Source organism: Sapajus apella, unplaced genomic scaffold, assembly GCF_009761245.1.
Source record: "Sapajus apella isolate SASKATOON/1434 unplaced genomic scaffold, GSC_monkey_1.0 scaffold92, whole genome shotgun sequence".
Classification (NCBI taxonomy): Eukaryota; Metazoa; Chordata; class Mammalia; order Primates; family Cebidae; genus Sapajus; species Sapajus apella.
This window is the reverse complement of record NW_022437032.1, coordinates 2,460,828-2,475,780: the sequence shown is the minus strand read 5'-3', so window position 1 is coordinate 2,475,780 and position 14,953 is coordinate 2,460,828. Positions and strand designations below refer to the sequence as shown.

The 14,953-nt window shown below is 40.1% G+C and overlaps 1 protein-coding gene across 3 annotated transcripts in view; it reads left to right on the top strand.

The window, feature by feature from the left end:
• TSHZ2 (teashirt zinc finger homeobox 2) overlaps nt 1-14,449 on the top strand; it is a 513,539-nt gene extending 499,090 nt beyond the window's left edge. For all 3 annotated transcript variants that reach the window (XM_032255939.1, XM_032255938.1, XM_032255940.1), the window contains exon 3: nt 10,660-14,449. In XM_032255939.1, coding sequence (XP_032111830.1) covers nt 10,660-10,661 — 2 coding nt within the window. In that variant the 3' untranslated portion in view covers nt 10,662-14,449. The remainder of the gene's footprint in view (nt 1-10,659) is intronic.
• Nucleotides 14,450-14,953: the final 504 nt, after the last annotated feature.

The window sequence follows — 14,953 nt, the reverse complement described above, 5'->3', positions numbered from 1 at the left end:
TTTTTAATTTATTCTATATCTCATTCCACAGCAGTTTTAAGATACTGTACTGTCTGCAATGCAGCAAAATTATAAAAGAAATAGAAATCATTAAAGAAATCTACATTTCATTGAACACTTATCGAATGCCAGGCAACATTTGTGGAAAGCACTATGATATTATTATCCTGATTTTGTTGACGTGGAAACTGAGATTCAGAAGAGGTAAGTTATGTCCCTCAATATCACACAGCTAGTAAATGGTAGAGCCAAACTATGAACACGTATGCCAAAGGAAAATGGAAAGAGAATATAAAACGACATTTACAGGTATAGACTGCAGTCTTAGGAGGCTACACAATTGCTAAAATTGGGTCACCAATTTGATTCTGAGCTTCCTGGTAGTGAAAGCAAGAATGCAAACATAGTCCATCTCAAGAATCACCTTTTCCATGAGGATATGTATTCCAGGCTTTAAAAGCAAGTAACATCTTTCCTAATACGTAATGTCTTGGAGAGATTTATGGCATAACTTTTGTGACACAGTCAAATGCAATGGAGACAATAGGAGGTTCCCATGACAGAACCAAATATTTAAAACTAAACCATTCTTTCCATGAAAGAAAAAAAAAATAACACCACTCCTTCTTGCAAAGAATGTTTTACTTAACACTGGGCTCCATCTCTTTTTTATAATTATTCAATCCAAGCTTTGTCAAAGCATCATACTGAGAAGAGATTCTTGTTAAAAAGCTAATGGAGGGGGTGGGGTAGATACCAGAGAATGCCTCTCTGCCTTATCATTTTTATTTAGATTGACATACCTTTGATTATAATTAGGGATAACTGTTCAGCAGTTTAGATTCCATAATCCCATCACTAGTTGTCAAGAGATTTTCATAGGGCAAACTCTCATACCATTTCTTTCATTTCTGTTTCTTAACTACTTGGGTAGTCTGCAGTTGAAGAGTGTGCTTTATGGAGAAGATTTTCTGCTGCCATTGAAATCTTCTAAGCTGACACACAAGTAAGGACACGAATGAAACCTCCCCTCTTGGGAAGCCCCACGTCCCCTTGCCTGACATTTTTGTTGTCGGTCTCCAAGATGTCACCCTGTTTCTGCTGATTGCATTCAACAGCCATTTTGCACACAGTGGTGAAGAGATCTTAAACCATTCCAGGAGTTGCCCATGAAGTAGACAAAAAGGGGACTTACCATAAAAATTATTTCAAACTTGCCCCCTCCATTAGACATGCAAAGTTGATGATATAAGGTAGAGGTCAGCTTAAATGTGTTCTCTGGCATTGATTACAAAAAGAAAAGAAAAACTCTCTTGCTACTCAAAAGCTGAAGGCAGTGGGTTGTCTGGTTTGTGTCATGAAATATACATCATGCATTTGAGACACATGGTTGATTTATTACAAATTGTGCTTTAAAAGAGGAAGTTTAGAAGTCGGGTTTTCCAGTGTGTCAATTATGACCTGAATGCTATCTATATTTAAATGTTCCAAGCAGGCTATCATGATCAATAATAGTATTGCCCCTTTATTCTTCAAGGGTCTGATGAAGTATCCCTTTGATAAGAAATGTATGGTCTCATCAGTGCAGATCCAACTCAATATCAGGAATAATTAGCTTGGTGGTTAAAACTAAAGGCTCTAAAATCAATATTATGTGTGTGTGTGTGTATTGTGTGTCTGTGTGTGTATATATATATTATATATATGTATGTATTTTAATTGAATGTTGGAATATTCAGTTTCACTTATAATTATTCAGATAGGTCACTTCAAGTCTCTAAACCCACAGAGGTTTATTTCCTCTGTAATATTAAATACCTTGTTCGATTGTTTTAATGATTAATAGAAATAATGCATATGTGGTGGGTCAAAAATGACAACCACTGCCAGACGCAGTGGCTCATGCCTGTAATCCCAGCAGTTCAGGAAGCTGAGTTGAGTGGATCACTTGAGGTCAGAAGTTCGAGACCTGCCTGGCCAACATGGTGAAACCCCATCTCTACTAAAAATGCAAAAATTAGCCAGGCGTGATGGTGCACCCCTGTAGTCCCAGCTACTTGGGAGGCTGAGGCAGCAGAATCACTTGAACCTGGGAGGTGGATGTCGCAGTGAGCGTGCCACTGTAGTCCAGCCTGGGTGATAGAGCGAGACAGACAGACAGACAGAAAGGAGGGAGGGAGGGAGGGAAGAAAAGGAAGGAAGGAAGAAGAAAGAGAGAGAGAGAAAGAGAGAGAGAGAGAGAGAAAGAAGGAAAGAAAGAAAGAGAGAGAGAGAAAGAAAGAGAAAGAAAGAAAGACAAAGAAAGGGAAAGAAAGAGAGAGAAGGAAGGAAGGGAGGGAGGGAGGGAAAGAGGGAAAGAAAGAGAAACAAAGAAAGAAAAAAAGAAAGAAAGGAAGAAAGGAGAAAAGAAAGAAAGAAAAAAGAAATCAAGCTACAACCTAGGTGTTACTGATGTGTAACTGTTAAATATTTTTCATTAACTCAAACTTTCTGAGGTTAGAAGAAGAAAACAAGAATCCCTCTTACCATCTGGAAACTCAGCCACTTTGTTCTATCTGGTTTATTTTGTGACCTCCCTTTCCAAGAGCAATTAGTCTCAGTCTCTGTTGTCAATGGTGGGAAGACTACGTGGAAGAAAGGAATTAAGAAAAGGTAATACATCCGAAAATGTTTTAAAATAGTATCCACCTACCCACATGAAGCTGTGTCTGGCATATCAAAAGCGTTTAATATATTTAAGCAATTACCTGTATTTTATTCACTCTTAAGAACTGAAATTTGTCCACTCAAGTTGAAGGGTTTCCTCACACAGAGATTTCTCTTAGGAAAAATTAAATGAAACACTAATGATGAAATTCAGCAATGTAGATAAGCCCATTTGGATTTCCAAACTGTAATTCCATTCGAAAAACATTAACTACAGGTTTCTCCCAGGATAAACGTCATATGCCTTCTGCTACTTTGCTTCCTTGTCATGGTCTTTTTAAAATAATAACCCTTGCCGGGCACAGTGGCTCATGCCTTTAATCCCTTTGGGAGGCCGAGGTGGGCAGATCACTTGAGGCCAGGAGTTCAAGATCAGCCTGGCCAACGTGGTGAAACCTGCCTCCTAAAAATACAAAAATTAGCCGGGCATGGTAGCAGGCACCTGGAATCCCAGCTACTCAGGGGGCTAAGACAGGAGAATCGCTTGAACCAGGGGGCAGAAGTTGCAGTGAGCCAAGATCGCGCCACAGCACTCCAGCCTGGGAAATAGAGCGAGACTCCATCTCAAAAATAAAAATAAAACACTTAATATACTTTTTTTTTTCATTTGCAACCAAACAGCTTTAAGAAGCCCTAAAGTAGGAGTCAGGTGTCCTGACTCATCACTGAATCACCATGAGAGCAAATTATTTGAACTCCCTCTGCTTCAACTTCTTTATCTTTGGGGTACTAATATTTATCCAATATATTTCAAAAGAGAATATATATGAATGGTCTTTGAAAAAAATGTAAATTGCTTCAAAATGACAGACAAAATTATTCTTTGAAGTTGAAAGCACCAAATAGATGGCAAAGCTTATGGAGTCCACTGTGTTTCCTTGGGCTATTTTTCCAGTCTCTTCTCTCCATGCTCTAAGTTGTTTCTTTCAAAGAATTAGAGAAGGAAGATTCTTGCTACATCAATTTTTTTCCTTTTGTATTGTTTTAGTGATAAATATTGTAAAACCCTTAGTGGTTTCCATGTCAGAAAAGATAGGCTTAAGCTGGGCATGGTGGCTCATGCCTGTAATCCCAGCACTTTGGGAGGCTGAAGCAGGTTGATCACAAGGTCAGGAGTTCAAGGCCATCCTGGCCAACATGGTAAAACCCTGTCTCTACTAAAAATACAAAAATCAGCCAGACCTTGTGGCACATACCTATAATCCCAATTACTCAGGAGGCTGAGGCAGGAGAATTGCTTGAACCCGGGTGGCAGAGGTTGCAGTGAGCTGAGATCGCGCCATTGCACTCCAGCCTGGGAGACAGAGCAAGAGACCATCTCAAAACAAAACAAAACAAACAAACAAAAAAGAGATAGGCTTCAAATTAGTGTCTTTAGAACTTCATTCATTCAACAAATATTTATCAAGTACCCACTCTGTGAGAGACATTTTATGCTTGGGACTGTACTGTGATCAAACTCTCACCTTCCTAGAGTTTACATAGGCAGACGCTAAATTAAAAATTATATATATGATGATGTGATTAGAACTTGCAATAAGTCTTATAAGGACAGTGTAAAAGATTAATGCAAGATTATAACCAAAGAATATAGGCAGCCAGGCACAGTGGCTCATGCCTGTAATCCCAGCACTTTGGGAGGCCCAAGTGGCTGGATCACTTGAGATCAGGAGTTCGAGTCCAGCCTGGCCAACATGGTGAAACCCCATCTCCACTAAAAATACAAAAATTAGCCGGGTTTGGTGGCGCACACCTGTAATCCCAGTTACTTGGGAGGCTGACGCAGGAGAATCACTTGAACCTAGGAGGCAGAGGTTGCAGTGAGCCAAGATCACGCCACTGCACTCCAGAGTCTGGGCGACAGGACGAGACTCCATCTCAAAAAAAAAAAAAAGGAGAAAATTGAGGCACAAAAATGCACCCAAACAGGGCTTCTCAAACTCAAGCGTGTATAAAACTCACCCAAACATCTTGTTGAAATGTAGATTCCAAATCAGCAGCTTGGGGTGGGCCCTGTATTCTGCATTTCTGACAATCTCTAGGCGATACCAATACTGCTGTTATGTGGACCACCCTCAGAGTAATGACATCCTAGAAAATGGAATGAGGCAGTCAGATGTGTGGCATAGGTAGACTCATCATGAACATGTCAGTGGTAAACGCAGAGCAATATGAGTGGGTTCAATGGGCATCTTGAGTATCATGAACAGTAATACACAGGTGACCTGATTTTCTAAAATGGCAAATAACTCTCATTAAATTCCAGATAAAGCAAAATACAGGTTCTCTTTGTCAGATAAGCTTTATTTCTGGAAATCACAGTGTGTGTTAAACTGTGCAGAAAAGACTTTGCATTTACATGCAAAACAGTGTTAAGTTCTAGCCTCAGATAATTATAAAAAGGTTTTGAACCAAAGACAATTTGGTCCTCCACCCCCAGTGGGCATTTGACAATGTCTAGACACAACTTTGATTGTCACAACTCAGGGGTAAAGCGAATGCTACTGGCATCTAGTGGGTAGAGGCCAGGGATGAGGTTGAATATATCTACAGTGCACAGACAGGCAGCCCACCACAAGGAACTGTCTATCCAGCTGAAAATATTAACAGTGCCAAGTTTGAAAAACACTGGCCTGCAGAGGTATTTTCAAAAATGGTACAGACGGAGAGCAATGACTCATACCTGTAATCCCAACACCTTGGGAGGTTGAAGCGGGAGGATCACTTGAGCACACGAGTTGAGGACCAGCATGAGCAACATAACCCAGGTTTTTGTTTTTTTCTTTTTTCAGACGGAATTTTATTCTTGTTGCCCAGGGTGGAGTGCGATGGTGTGATCTCAGCTCACTGCAACCTCCGCCTGTTGGATTCAAACGATTCTCCTGCCTCACTCTCCTAAGTAGCTGGGATTACAGGCGCCTGGCTAATTTTTATATTTTTAGTAGAGACAAGCTTTCACCATGTTAGCCAGGCTGGTCTCAAACTGCTGACCTCGGGTGATCAGTCCGCATCAGCCTTCCAAAGTGCTGGGATTACAGGGGTGAGCCACCGTGGCCAGCTAACCCAGGTCTTTTTGTGGAGACTCCATCTCTACAAAAAACTTAAAAATTAACCTAGTGTGGTGGCATGCGCCTGTAGTACCAGCTACTCAGGTAGCTGAGTCAGGAGGCTCACTTGAGCCCAGGAGATCAAAGCTGCAGTGAACTATGATCGCGCCACTGCACTCCAGCCTGGGTGACAGACCAAGACCCTATCTCCTAAAAAAAAAAAAAAAAAAATAGTCATAATGAAAAAATAACAAATGGGTGCAAGATGAGGGACAACCCCACCTTGTGTGAAACTGTCCCACACGTTGCAAAGTGCCTCACGTTCCCAGCCCCTCACCACTAAATGCCAGTGGTGCCCCCTTGTCGCAACCACAAGGCATGCCCTAAAAACGGGAGTGTCGCACAAGAACAACAGCAGAGTGAAGAGAGAGGATGGAGCGATGGCAAGAAGAGCTGGAGCCAGCCAAAGTGCTGAGCCAGGGGCTGAGAAAGGCTGGCGTGGCCAAATTAAAGCACATGTCACTCTACGCATCTGCTGGTGACTCTGTAATTAATACAAAAATAATTACATCTCTTCGCCTGGCTGTCCCTCACAAACTACTTAATGAATGCTGCCAAGAACTTTTTAGGATATGTAATTAATTTTTTTATTTATTTCTGTTTTATTTTTGTAGTAGTAGCTCAACATACTAGGAAAAAAAGGCAGCAGCAAAGCCCAGCCTCAACCACCATTTGAGAGGCAACTGAGAGCATCTGCTTCCTTTTTTTCTCAATCCGGTCTATGCAATTCATTATGAACAGCGGAAAATAATAACAACAGTTTTTTTATTCCCCTTCCCTTCATTTTCCAGTTTTAATTATCTGCCAGGATCTCCTCTTTAGGCACAGAGAGAAACAAGGTTTTTACTTTCTTTTAATATGAGAAATAATTTGGCCAGGCACGGTGGCTCACGCCTGTAATCCCAACACTTGGGGAGGTTGAGATGGGCGGATTGCTTGAGTTCAGGAGTTCAAGACCAGGCTGGACAACATGTCAAAACCCTGTCTATTGAAAAAAAAAATACAAAAGAATTAGCCAAGTATGCTGTTGCACACCTATAGTCCCAGCTTTTCAGGAGGCTGAGGTGGGAGGATGGATTGAGCCCAGGAGGTTGAGGCTGCATGAACTGTGATTGCACCACTGCACTCTAGCCTGGGTGACAGAACAAGACCCTGTCCCCCACCTCCCCCAACACCAAACAAGACAAAGCAGAACACATTTTTAATTAAAAAATTAAAAAACAAAAAGAATCTGTCATGAAGGTATTTTTCAGCAAACAACACTCAGGTCTATTTGTGAGTCTTATATAGGGAAGAAGAGAGTTATAAAATACACCTGGCAAGTACTGGGTTAAGTAAAAATACACTATGGTTTGGTTTGCTTTTAATTGCAGGACTTCTCAGAGTCTTTAATATGTTAATGTGTGTTGTGAAATTCCACAAAAGGAATTACAATAAAGTCATTATTTTCTTTCTTCTTGCTTTCATTCCCAGAAAAAACTTTGCCCTAAGAGAAACCCAGCTAGAAAAGTCTGGGTGTTGAACTAATCTGGAGCCACTTCAAAGAAGTGATCATAAAAATACAAATTTCCATGAAATTGGTATCACATTAATATCATGGTCAAAGAGGAGACAACGTCAGCCTCTGGTAGACCTGGTGTGAAACGGCACCCTTCAGCCAGGACTTCACTTATGTGTCGCAGTATAATACCATTGCAATTTCCAAAAGTCCACCAATTTCTGGCCTCCACTTTTTCTTTGACCCATCTCTCTTCTTCCAACCACATGATCATCCTCCTTCAAGCTTCTAGACCTGCTGGAGGGTCCCAACCCATTCAAAACAAGGACTGCCAGGGACCCTTTTTCTCTCAAGTGCACATCTAATGTCAAAGGGAAATGGTTCTCTCCACTGATGGTGATCAAGGCGTTCACCTGTAATCTAGGTAGGGTAGTGCATGTCATGAGCTTGGAAGCTTCAGAGTGGGAAGGACTAAATTTAAAGACATCCTCTGCTTTTTAAAGGCTGTGAACCCTAGAACAAGTGACTTACTTTTTTATCTCTGTCTCTCTCTCTCTCTCCCTTTATTTATTTGTTTGTTTGTTTGTTTGTTTTTGAGACAGAGTCTCACTCTGTTGCTCTGGCTGGAGTGCAGTGGTGCGATCTCAGCTCACTGCAACCTCCACCTCCCAGGTTCAAGCAATTCTCGTGCCTCTGCCTCCCGAGTAGCTAGAATTACAGATGTGCACCACCAAGCTTGGCTAATCTTTGTATTTGTAGTAGAGACAGGGTTTCACCATGTTTACCAGGCTGGTCTTGACCTCATGGCCTCCTGTGATCCACCCGCCTCTGCCTCCCAAGGTGCTGGGATTACAGATGTGCACCACCATGCCCGGCCTTTATCGCTCATTTTTAAAATGAGATTATTTCAAGAGTTAACAGTCATGTGTATAAAGTGACTGGAATTTGGCAGATACAGAATAACTGGTTGCTAGTACTGCAGTCATACTATTCCTTACCAAGGAATAGTTTTAAATGTCTGTTATGATTATCTTGTGCATAATTTCTCTACACATATCAAATGTCATCTGATTTTCAATTTGCCTTTATCCTTCTACTAAAAATATGGAAGCTTTCCTTTTCTAAAAAGACGAATTATACTTAGGTTCAATGTTTTTTTTCCTCACTAAAATGAACACTACCAGTAAATAACAAGATATAAACAAGAAACTCCACTCAGATTGGGCTAAAGGAAATTGCATGCTTTCCACACAGTAATCCACAGCAAAGTTCCCGGAAAGAAAAATCACCCTGTTACTAAGTAGCACTTCCCTACCACAAAAATGTTCCTGTCATTTGACAGGAATTTCATGCTTAAGAATTCAAGCCTATGAAAATATTCCAGCATACAGAAAAGCTTGAAACACAAAGATGTTCATCAAGCGTTATGTATTATTGAATAAAAATTACAAACATTACATGTTCACTATTACATTATCATAGTATCATAGACTATTATAATGTATGTAATAGAACTTCTATGGCTGTTTAGACTGATGCTTTCCAGTGAAAAAATATGTCCAGACAAATGCATCATATAGTCAGCATATACAACTGTGTAAACCTAATGAAAGGCATGGGAAGGCCAGAAACAGTGGCTCACACCTGTAATCCCAGCACTTTGGGAGACCAAGGCTAGTGAATCACTTGAGGTTAGGAATTCAAGACTAGCCTGGCCAACATGATAAAACCCCATCTTTACTAAATATACAAAAATCAGCTGGGCATGGTAATGCATGCCTGTAATCCCAGCTACTCTGGAGGCTGAAGCAGGAGAATTGCTTGAACTCAAGAAGCAGAGGTTGTAGTGAGCCAAGATCATGCCACTGCACTCCAGCTTGGGCAACAGAGTGAGGCTCCGATTCAAAAAAAAAAAAAAAAAAAAAGCATGGGAAAAGAAAAGACGAAAAGACTAGAATGAAATACAGCAGAATGTGAATGAGAGCTTTCTCTGTCTGGTATGACCATAGGTTAATGGGTTTGTTTTTTCAAAAAGCTTTATAGAGAAAAAGTCATACATTATGTATTTTTATTTCTAATTGCAGTAAAATACACATATCATAAAATTTATCATCTTAACTATTAAGTGCACAGTTGAGTGGCTTTAAGTACATTCAGATTGTTTTGCAAACATAACAATATTCATCTACAGATTTTTCATCTCATAAAAGATGAAACCGAAACTCTGTACTGATTGAACAAGAATTCTTATTTCTTTTTGCACCTCATCCCCAGCCCCTGGCAACCACCATTCCTCTTTCTGTTTCTGTGAGTTTGTCTACCTCTAGATACCTGAGAGAGGTATAATCATATAGCATTTTTCTTTTTGTGACTGGCTTATTTCCACTTAGCATAATGTTCTCAGGGTTCATCCACATTGTAGAATGTGTCAGAATTTCTTCCCTTTTTAGGGCCGAGTACTATATTCCATTGCATGTATATATCACATTTGCTTATCCATTCCTCCGTTGGACACTTGGGTTGCTTCTGAGTTTTGGCTATTGTGAATACCGTTGCTATGAACATGGGTATACAAATATCTCTTCCACACATTATATTTTTAAAAATTTTTTTTAATTTAAAGTTGAAACTTTTTGGCCAGTCTAAGTGGCTCACACCTATAATCTCAGCACCTTGAGAGGCTGGGTGGGAAGACTGCTTGAGCCCAGGAGTCTGAGACCAGCCTGGGCAACACAGGCTCTACAAAATAAAAACTAAACCTAATCAGGCATAGTGGCGTGTGCCTGTGGTTCCAGATAGGAGGCTGAGGTAGGAGGATCACTTAAGCCTGGGAGGTCGAGGCTGCAGTGAGCCATGATCATGCCACGGCACAAGTGCAGTGATACAACGAGACTCTGTCTCAAAAAAAAAAAAAAACAAGAAATATTGCAACTTTCATTTTAGATACAGGGGTACATGTGCAGGTTGTTGCATGGGAATTTTGCATGATGCTGAGCTTTGGGGTATGGATCTCATCACCCAGGCACTGAGCATAGTACCTGATAGTTTTCAACTCATTCCCTCCTTCCTCCCTCCCCCGCCCCAGTTGTTTCCATGTTTATGTCCATGTGTGCTCAGTGTTTAGCTCCCACTTATGAGTGAAAACATATAGTATTTAAATAGTTTTTTCTTTAAGTTGATTCCTCCTTTTCATGTTCCACGGTCTGGTTATATAACTATGACTCTATTCCGAACATTCCGACAATAAAGTAGTGGAGATGGGCAAGTGGATTACCCCGGGGAAGAATCACCTGGGCTACACCTCAGAAAATAATGCATCTTTTTCTGTTGTTCTGATTCCCGTTACAGGACGAATGCCTTAGTTTCCACTTTCCAGCCTGGATCCCCTCACACTGAACCCTTCTTCGTTGCACCATTCTGCTTCTGACATTGAACTCATTGAACTCCTCCTGACACCCTGGCTCCGAGAAGACTGCCAAAAAATAAAAAATCACCCCAGCCATTTCTCTTCATCCTCACTAACAATTTGGTAATGAAGTATTGATTTCCACTTCTCTGCTTATGGGCGATATTAGATTTTCATTGATAAACTGCAATGGGTCTGTCTCGTCTCTACAAGGACCCTTTTCACTGTCACAAGAAAACAAAGTGCCACCGAAGAAAAGTAATGACTGAGAACATTGATGTACTTATTTTGTCAGTTTGTAACAGGAAAGTGGGTACGAGGGGGAGTATAAGTCTTCATAGTTTAATGTCCACGTGGGCTGCACTCAAGGTAGACATTTGGAGGCTTACTTTTCATGGTAATGTCCATTTCCTATTTATAACCCCTCTGGGAACGTTTGTCTAAAGGAAATGTTTCTGTTCAGTGTAACAATTACGGTTGCACCTGGATTGCCCAGTCCTGCCCCTGCACAAGGGGGCCATTAATCACTACAAAGTAGAAGAATTATTAAGTTAAACCAGAGTTTGAGCCAAGAAAACCCCTGAACAATGTTCATCTTCTGTGAAACTTGTTCAAATAGTTAAGCTTAACCATGTTGCTGCCAAAGACTGTTCCCATGCAGTGGTGAGCACCTTGATCATCATCATTATCTTGATTGGTTAAAAAAAAAAAAAAAGTTTCAAGCACGCATCACTGTCGTATGAGAACTGCAAATTGGGAGAATTGGTGAAGTGCAGAATCTGAGAGAACGTGAGATGACATCATTGCAGGGTGGACAGTTCCACACAGCCTTTTCTGGGAATCCCTTTCGGAGGACTATTTGCGGGCTCTAAAACGCCACTTAGCTTTAGAAGCAACAGAAAGCATGAAATAGGGTGTCCATTTTAAATGTGTTCCCGCAACTTTTTTCATTAAAACTTTGAGGGCCCAATTTTAATTTGTGGAATATTCCCGTTAATAATGAGATCTAATTAAGACATCCATTAAAAGCCCGTTAAAGTTAATTTAACGTAAAAATTCCAATAGAACTGTATTAGATTTTCTCCATTAAATTAACATTATGGATTTTTAACGGATGTCTTAATTATACGTTATTATTAACGGGAATACTGTATTACACAGATTAAAATCAGGTCCTAAGTCAACTTGGAAAAGCTAAGAGCATGTTTTAATACTGAAAGTCTTGCATACCTAGTGCACAGTTTGGAGACGCAAGGATGGATCTGTTTACTCTGGTTGAACATTTTCTATACAATTGAAAGCAACCTATAATAGATAAATCCATCATTGCATTTAAACAATGAATTTCCTTATTCTCACAGGACAAGTAAGTCTGGATTATGTGGTAAATTGCTACTCCGCTATGGTGAAATATTTATACTATTCTAGGCACAACACTAGGAACCAGATGATTCTGAAACAAAAGAATATTTTCTCTTGTTGCTTTAATTACCAAGGTTATTTTTTAAAAAACTCAACACTGACAAAATGAAGCCAAATATCTCTTCCTCACAATTTCTCGAGGAGGCTGCCTGTTGGAATTGTTTTGGAAATTTTGACATGATCCCTAAATTCAACATTGGGATTAAAAAAAAAACTTCTTATTTACCTCCTAGGGAAAGTGTTGCCCTTATGCCACATATAATAGCAAATTGCTTTTTTTATGGCATGCATAACCTAGATGGGAAAAAATATGGCGCTTCGGGGAAGGAGGGAAAAAGTAAATGAAGTTCCAGGAATGTCATTCTGAAGTAATGAGGCATGGACAGAAAATATACCCCTCACATCATCGGATTGAGATGGCAGTCGAAATAGCTTCATTGAAGTGTCAGCACTCATCCATCAATCAATCACCCACAAGGAAAAATAGCAACAGTACAACGGGGCGGCTTTTATGGGATTTACTCATGGGCATAGGGAATAGCGGCTCAAATGTAGTTCTGACATGAAAAGCAAGGTGCTGATATTATTTTTTATGATGGGAGGATCATAAAGTGAATTGAGAACAGCGAGGTCTGTCTTTGCTTAACCTATTCAACCAGAAATGAATGGAGCTCGACTGGAAAGGAACAGTCTTCGGATGGGTTAAGATTGAAGGGTGGACTGGACTCTACTGAGCACCGTCCTTCAAAAAGGAAATTCTATTAAAGGAAAATCAATGCATTATTATTGGGGTTCTTGAAGCTGTTTAAAACTGCCTGCTCCAATCCAGGGTTATTAGGCCAAAGTTACATAATTCAGATTCCACCACAACCATCCAAAGTGGATTCTTGAGCCCTTGCCCCAACAGGGGGTGGGGGGATTGATACAATTCCCAACTCCATGGAAATTGTTTCCCTTCTAAGAATGAAAAAAATAAACCATCTGCTTCAACATATAATCGATATAGTTTGTTAGCGCAATTTCTATGGTGGGGTGGGGTGGGAGGTGAGAGACGAAAATATTGATAAATTTGGTAAGGCTCATGAATTGCCGCCTGGCAACCATGTATGTCACTACTGAGGGAAGGCTGCTCATGTTCACCTTAAAAAACAAGATCTGGGCTGGCACTGGGGCATACACTTGGCTCTCAGCATATGCCTAGAGGCCAGGTCTGTCTTCGTTCAGCCAGCCCTCTGAGGCTTCTAGAAACTTCTTTCTGGAGGTAAAAACTAAATAACATGAACTCAGAAGAATGTCTTTATCCACCTTCATACCACTGCTCTCCTCTCCCTGAATAAAACACAGTTCTGATAAGTTAGAACTTTAGAATTGGAAAGGAGGATGACATGCAAATATAATGCAAATTACCCTCAAGTATCTCCATTCTGCCACCACCTCTTGGTACCAGCAAGAGCAAGAGATTGCCTTTCCTTCCCCATCCCTCCTTCCAGCTAAGACCACCAACCAGCGGCAAATTGAAATGTCCATTTAAAAATGCATATGTCAATATTTAAATGTTATGTATTTGGCCTTATTTTGTAGTTGAGCAAATCCTCCAGATATACAGCACGTTGCAAAGCACTGGTGGCACAGGACACCACAGGAAATTATATTTATTTAGCAAATTCATTTAACAAATATTATTAGGCACCTATTATGTGTGACACTCTCCTAGGCACCGTGGGATACAACAGTAAACACTTCACACAACAGCCTGGCCTTCCTGATGTTTTGCAACAGCTCCTAAAGAGAGCTGACAGCAAGACATTCAAGGGGCAGAGTTCATGTAGAATCAAAATATTAGTATTTCAGAATAAGGATTATTTTTCTGAAAAGCATACAGAGAGGAAATAGCTTAAAAATAGGTCAAGACCTAAAAACAGAATATAATCATAGAATAAATGGGATAGCCCAGACAGTCCCCACAGAATTTCTTTCAGGTCACAGATTTCTTAAAACTCACCCCCAAAATGTGCCTGCTTGGTTGTCTGAATCTTGCATAATTAATGTCACAGGCGCAAGCTGCTGAACTTAGCTGAAATGCAGAAAACAAACAAATGCAATTACATATCTAAGAAGCATTTATGTAACTGGCTAAGTGGTGAGGAGGGGTGTGTGAAGACAGTCTGCATGTATGTGTGTGTGTATTCATATACATGTGTATACATATGAATTTCACTGTTATTTTCCAGGGTCTCTGAACAATGTGGCAGTTAAGAGTCTATGATGTTCTGAAACTTTTCACAGTAAATCCAAAGATTACAGGCCTTACAAGGTGCTTGCATTCTGTTGCTTTTCCATCTGTCACTTCTCAGGTTATTTGACTGTGTTCAAACCTTCTTTTCTTTTTCATTGAGTTTCATATTTTAAGCTTGTTAAATGCTTTTGTTTAAAAAAAAAAAAAAAAAAAGCCCAAATGTCATTTTTCACATCCTCTCTTCTCTGCAGCAAGGATAGTAAGATGTAGATGAATGCAAAAATAATAACAATAAGGAAATATATTAAAGGCTTTAAAACATGCACATATGTAGTTCTAAGGAACAATAACAGTATCTATTTCAAACACGCATTGGGCAAAAAGAAATCACAACTGAACTTTTCGTGTATTTTTCCCCTTGTAAGATGTTAAAATGCTAATTTCATTTTCTCCTTTCCTCTATGTGGCACTTTCTCAAAATATCTATGAAATGCTTTTAGACAAAGATTGAGCTGGAGAAAGAGATACAAATTTCCATCCCCCCAGACAGAGAGACATGTTTCCATTGTAGGAAAGCA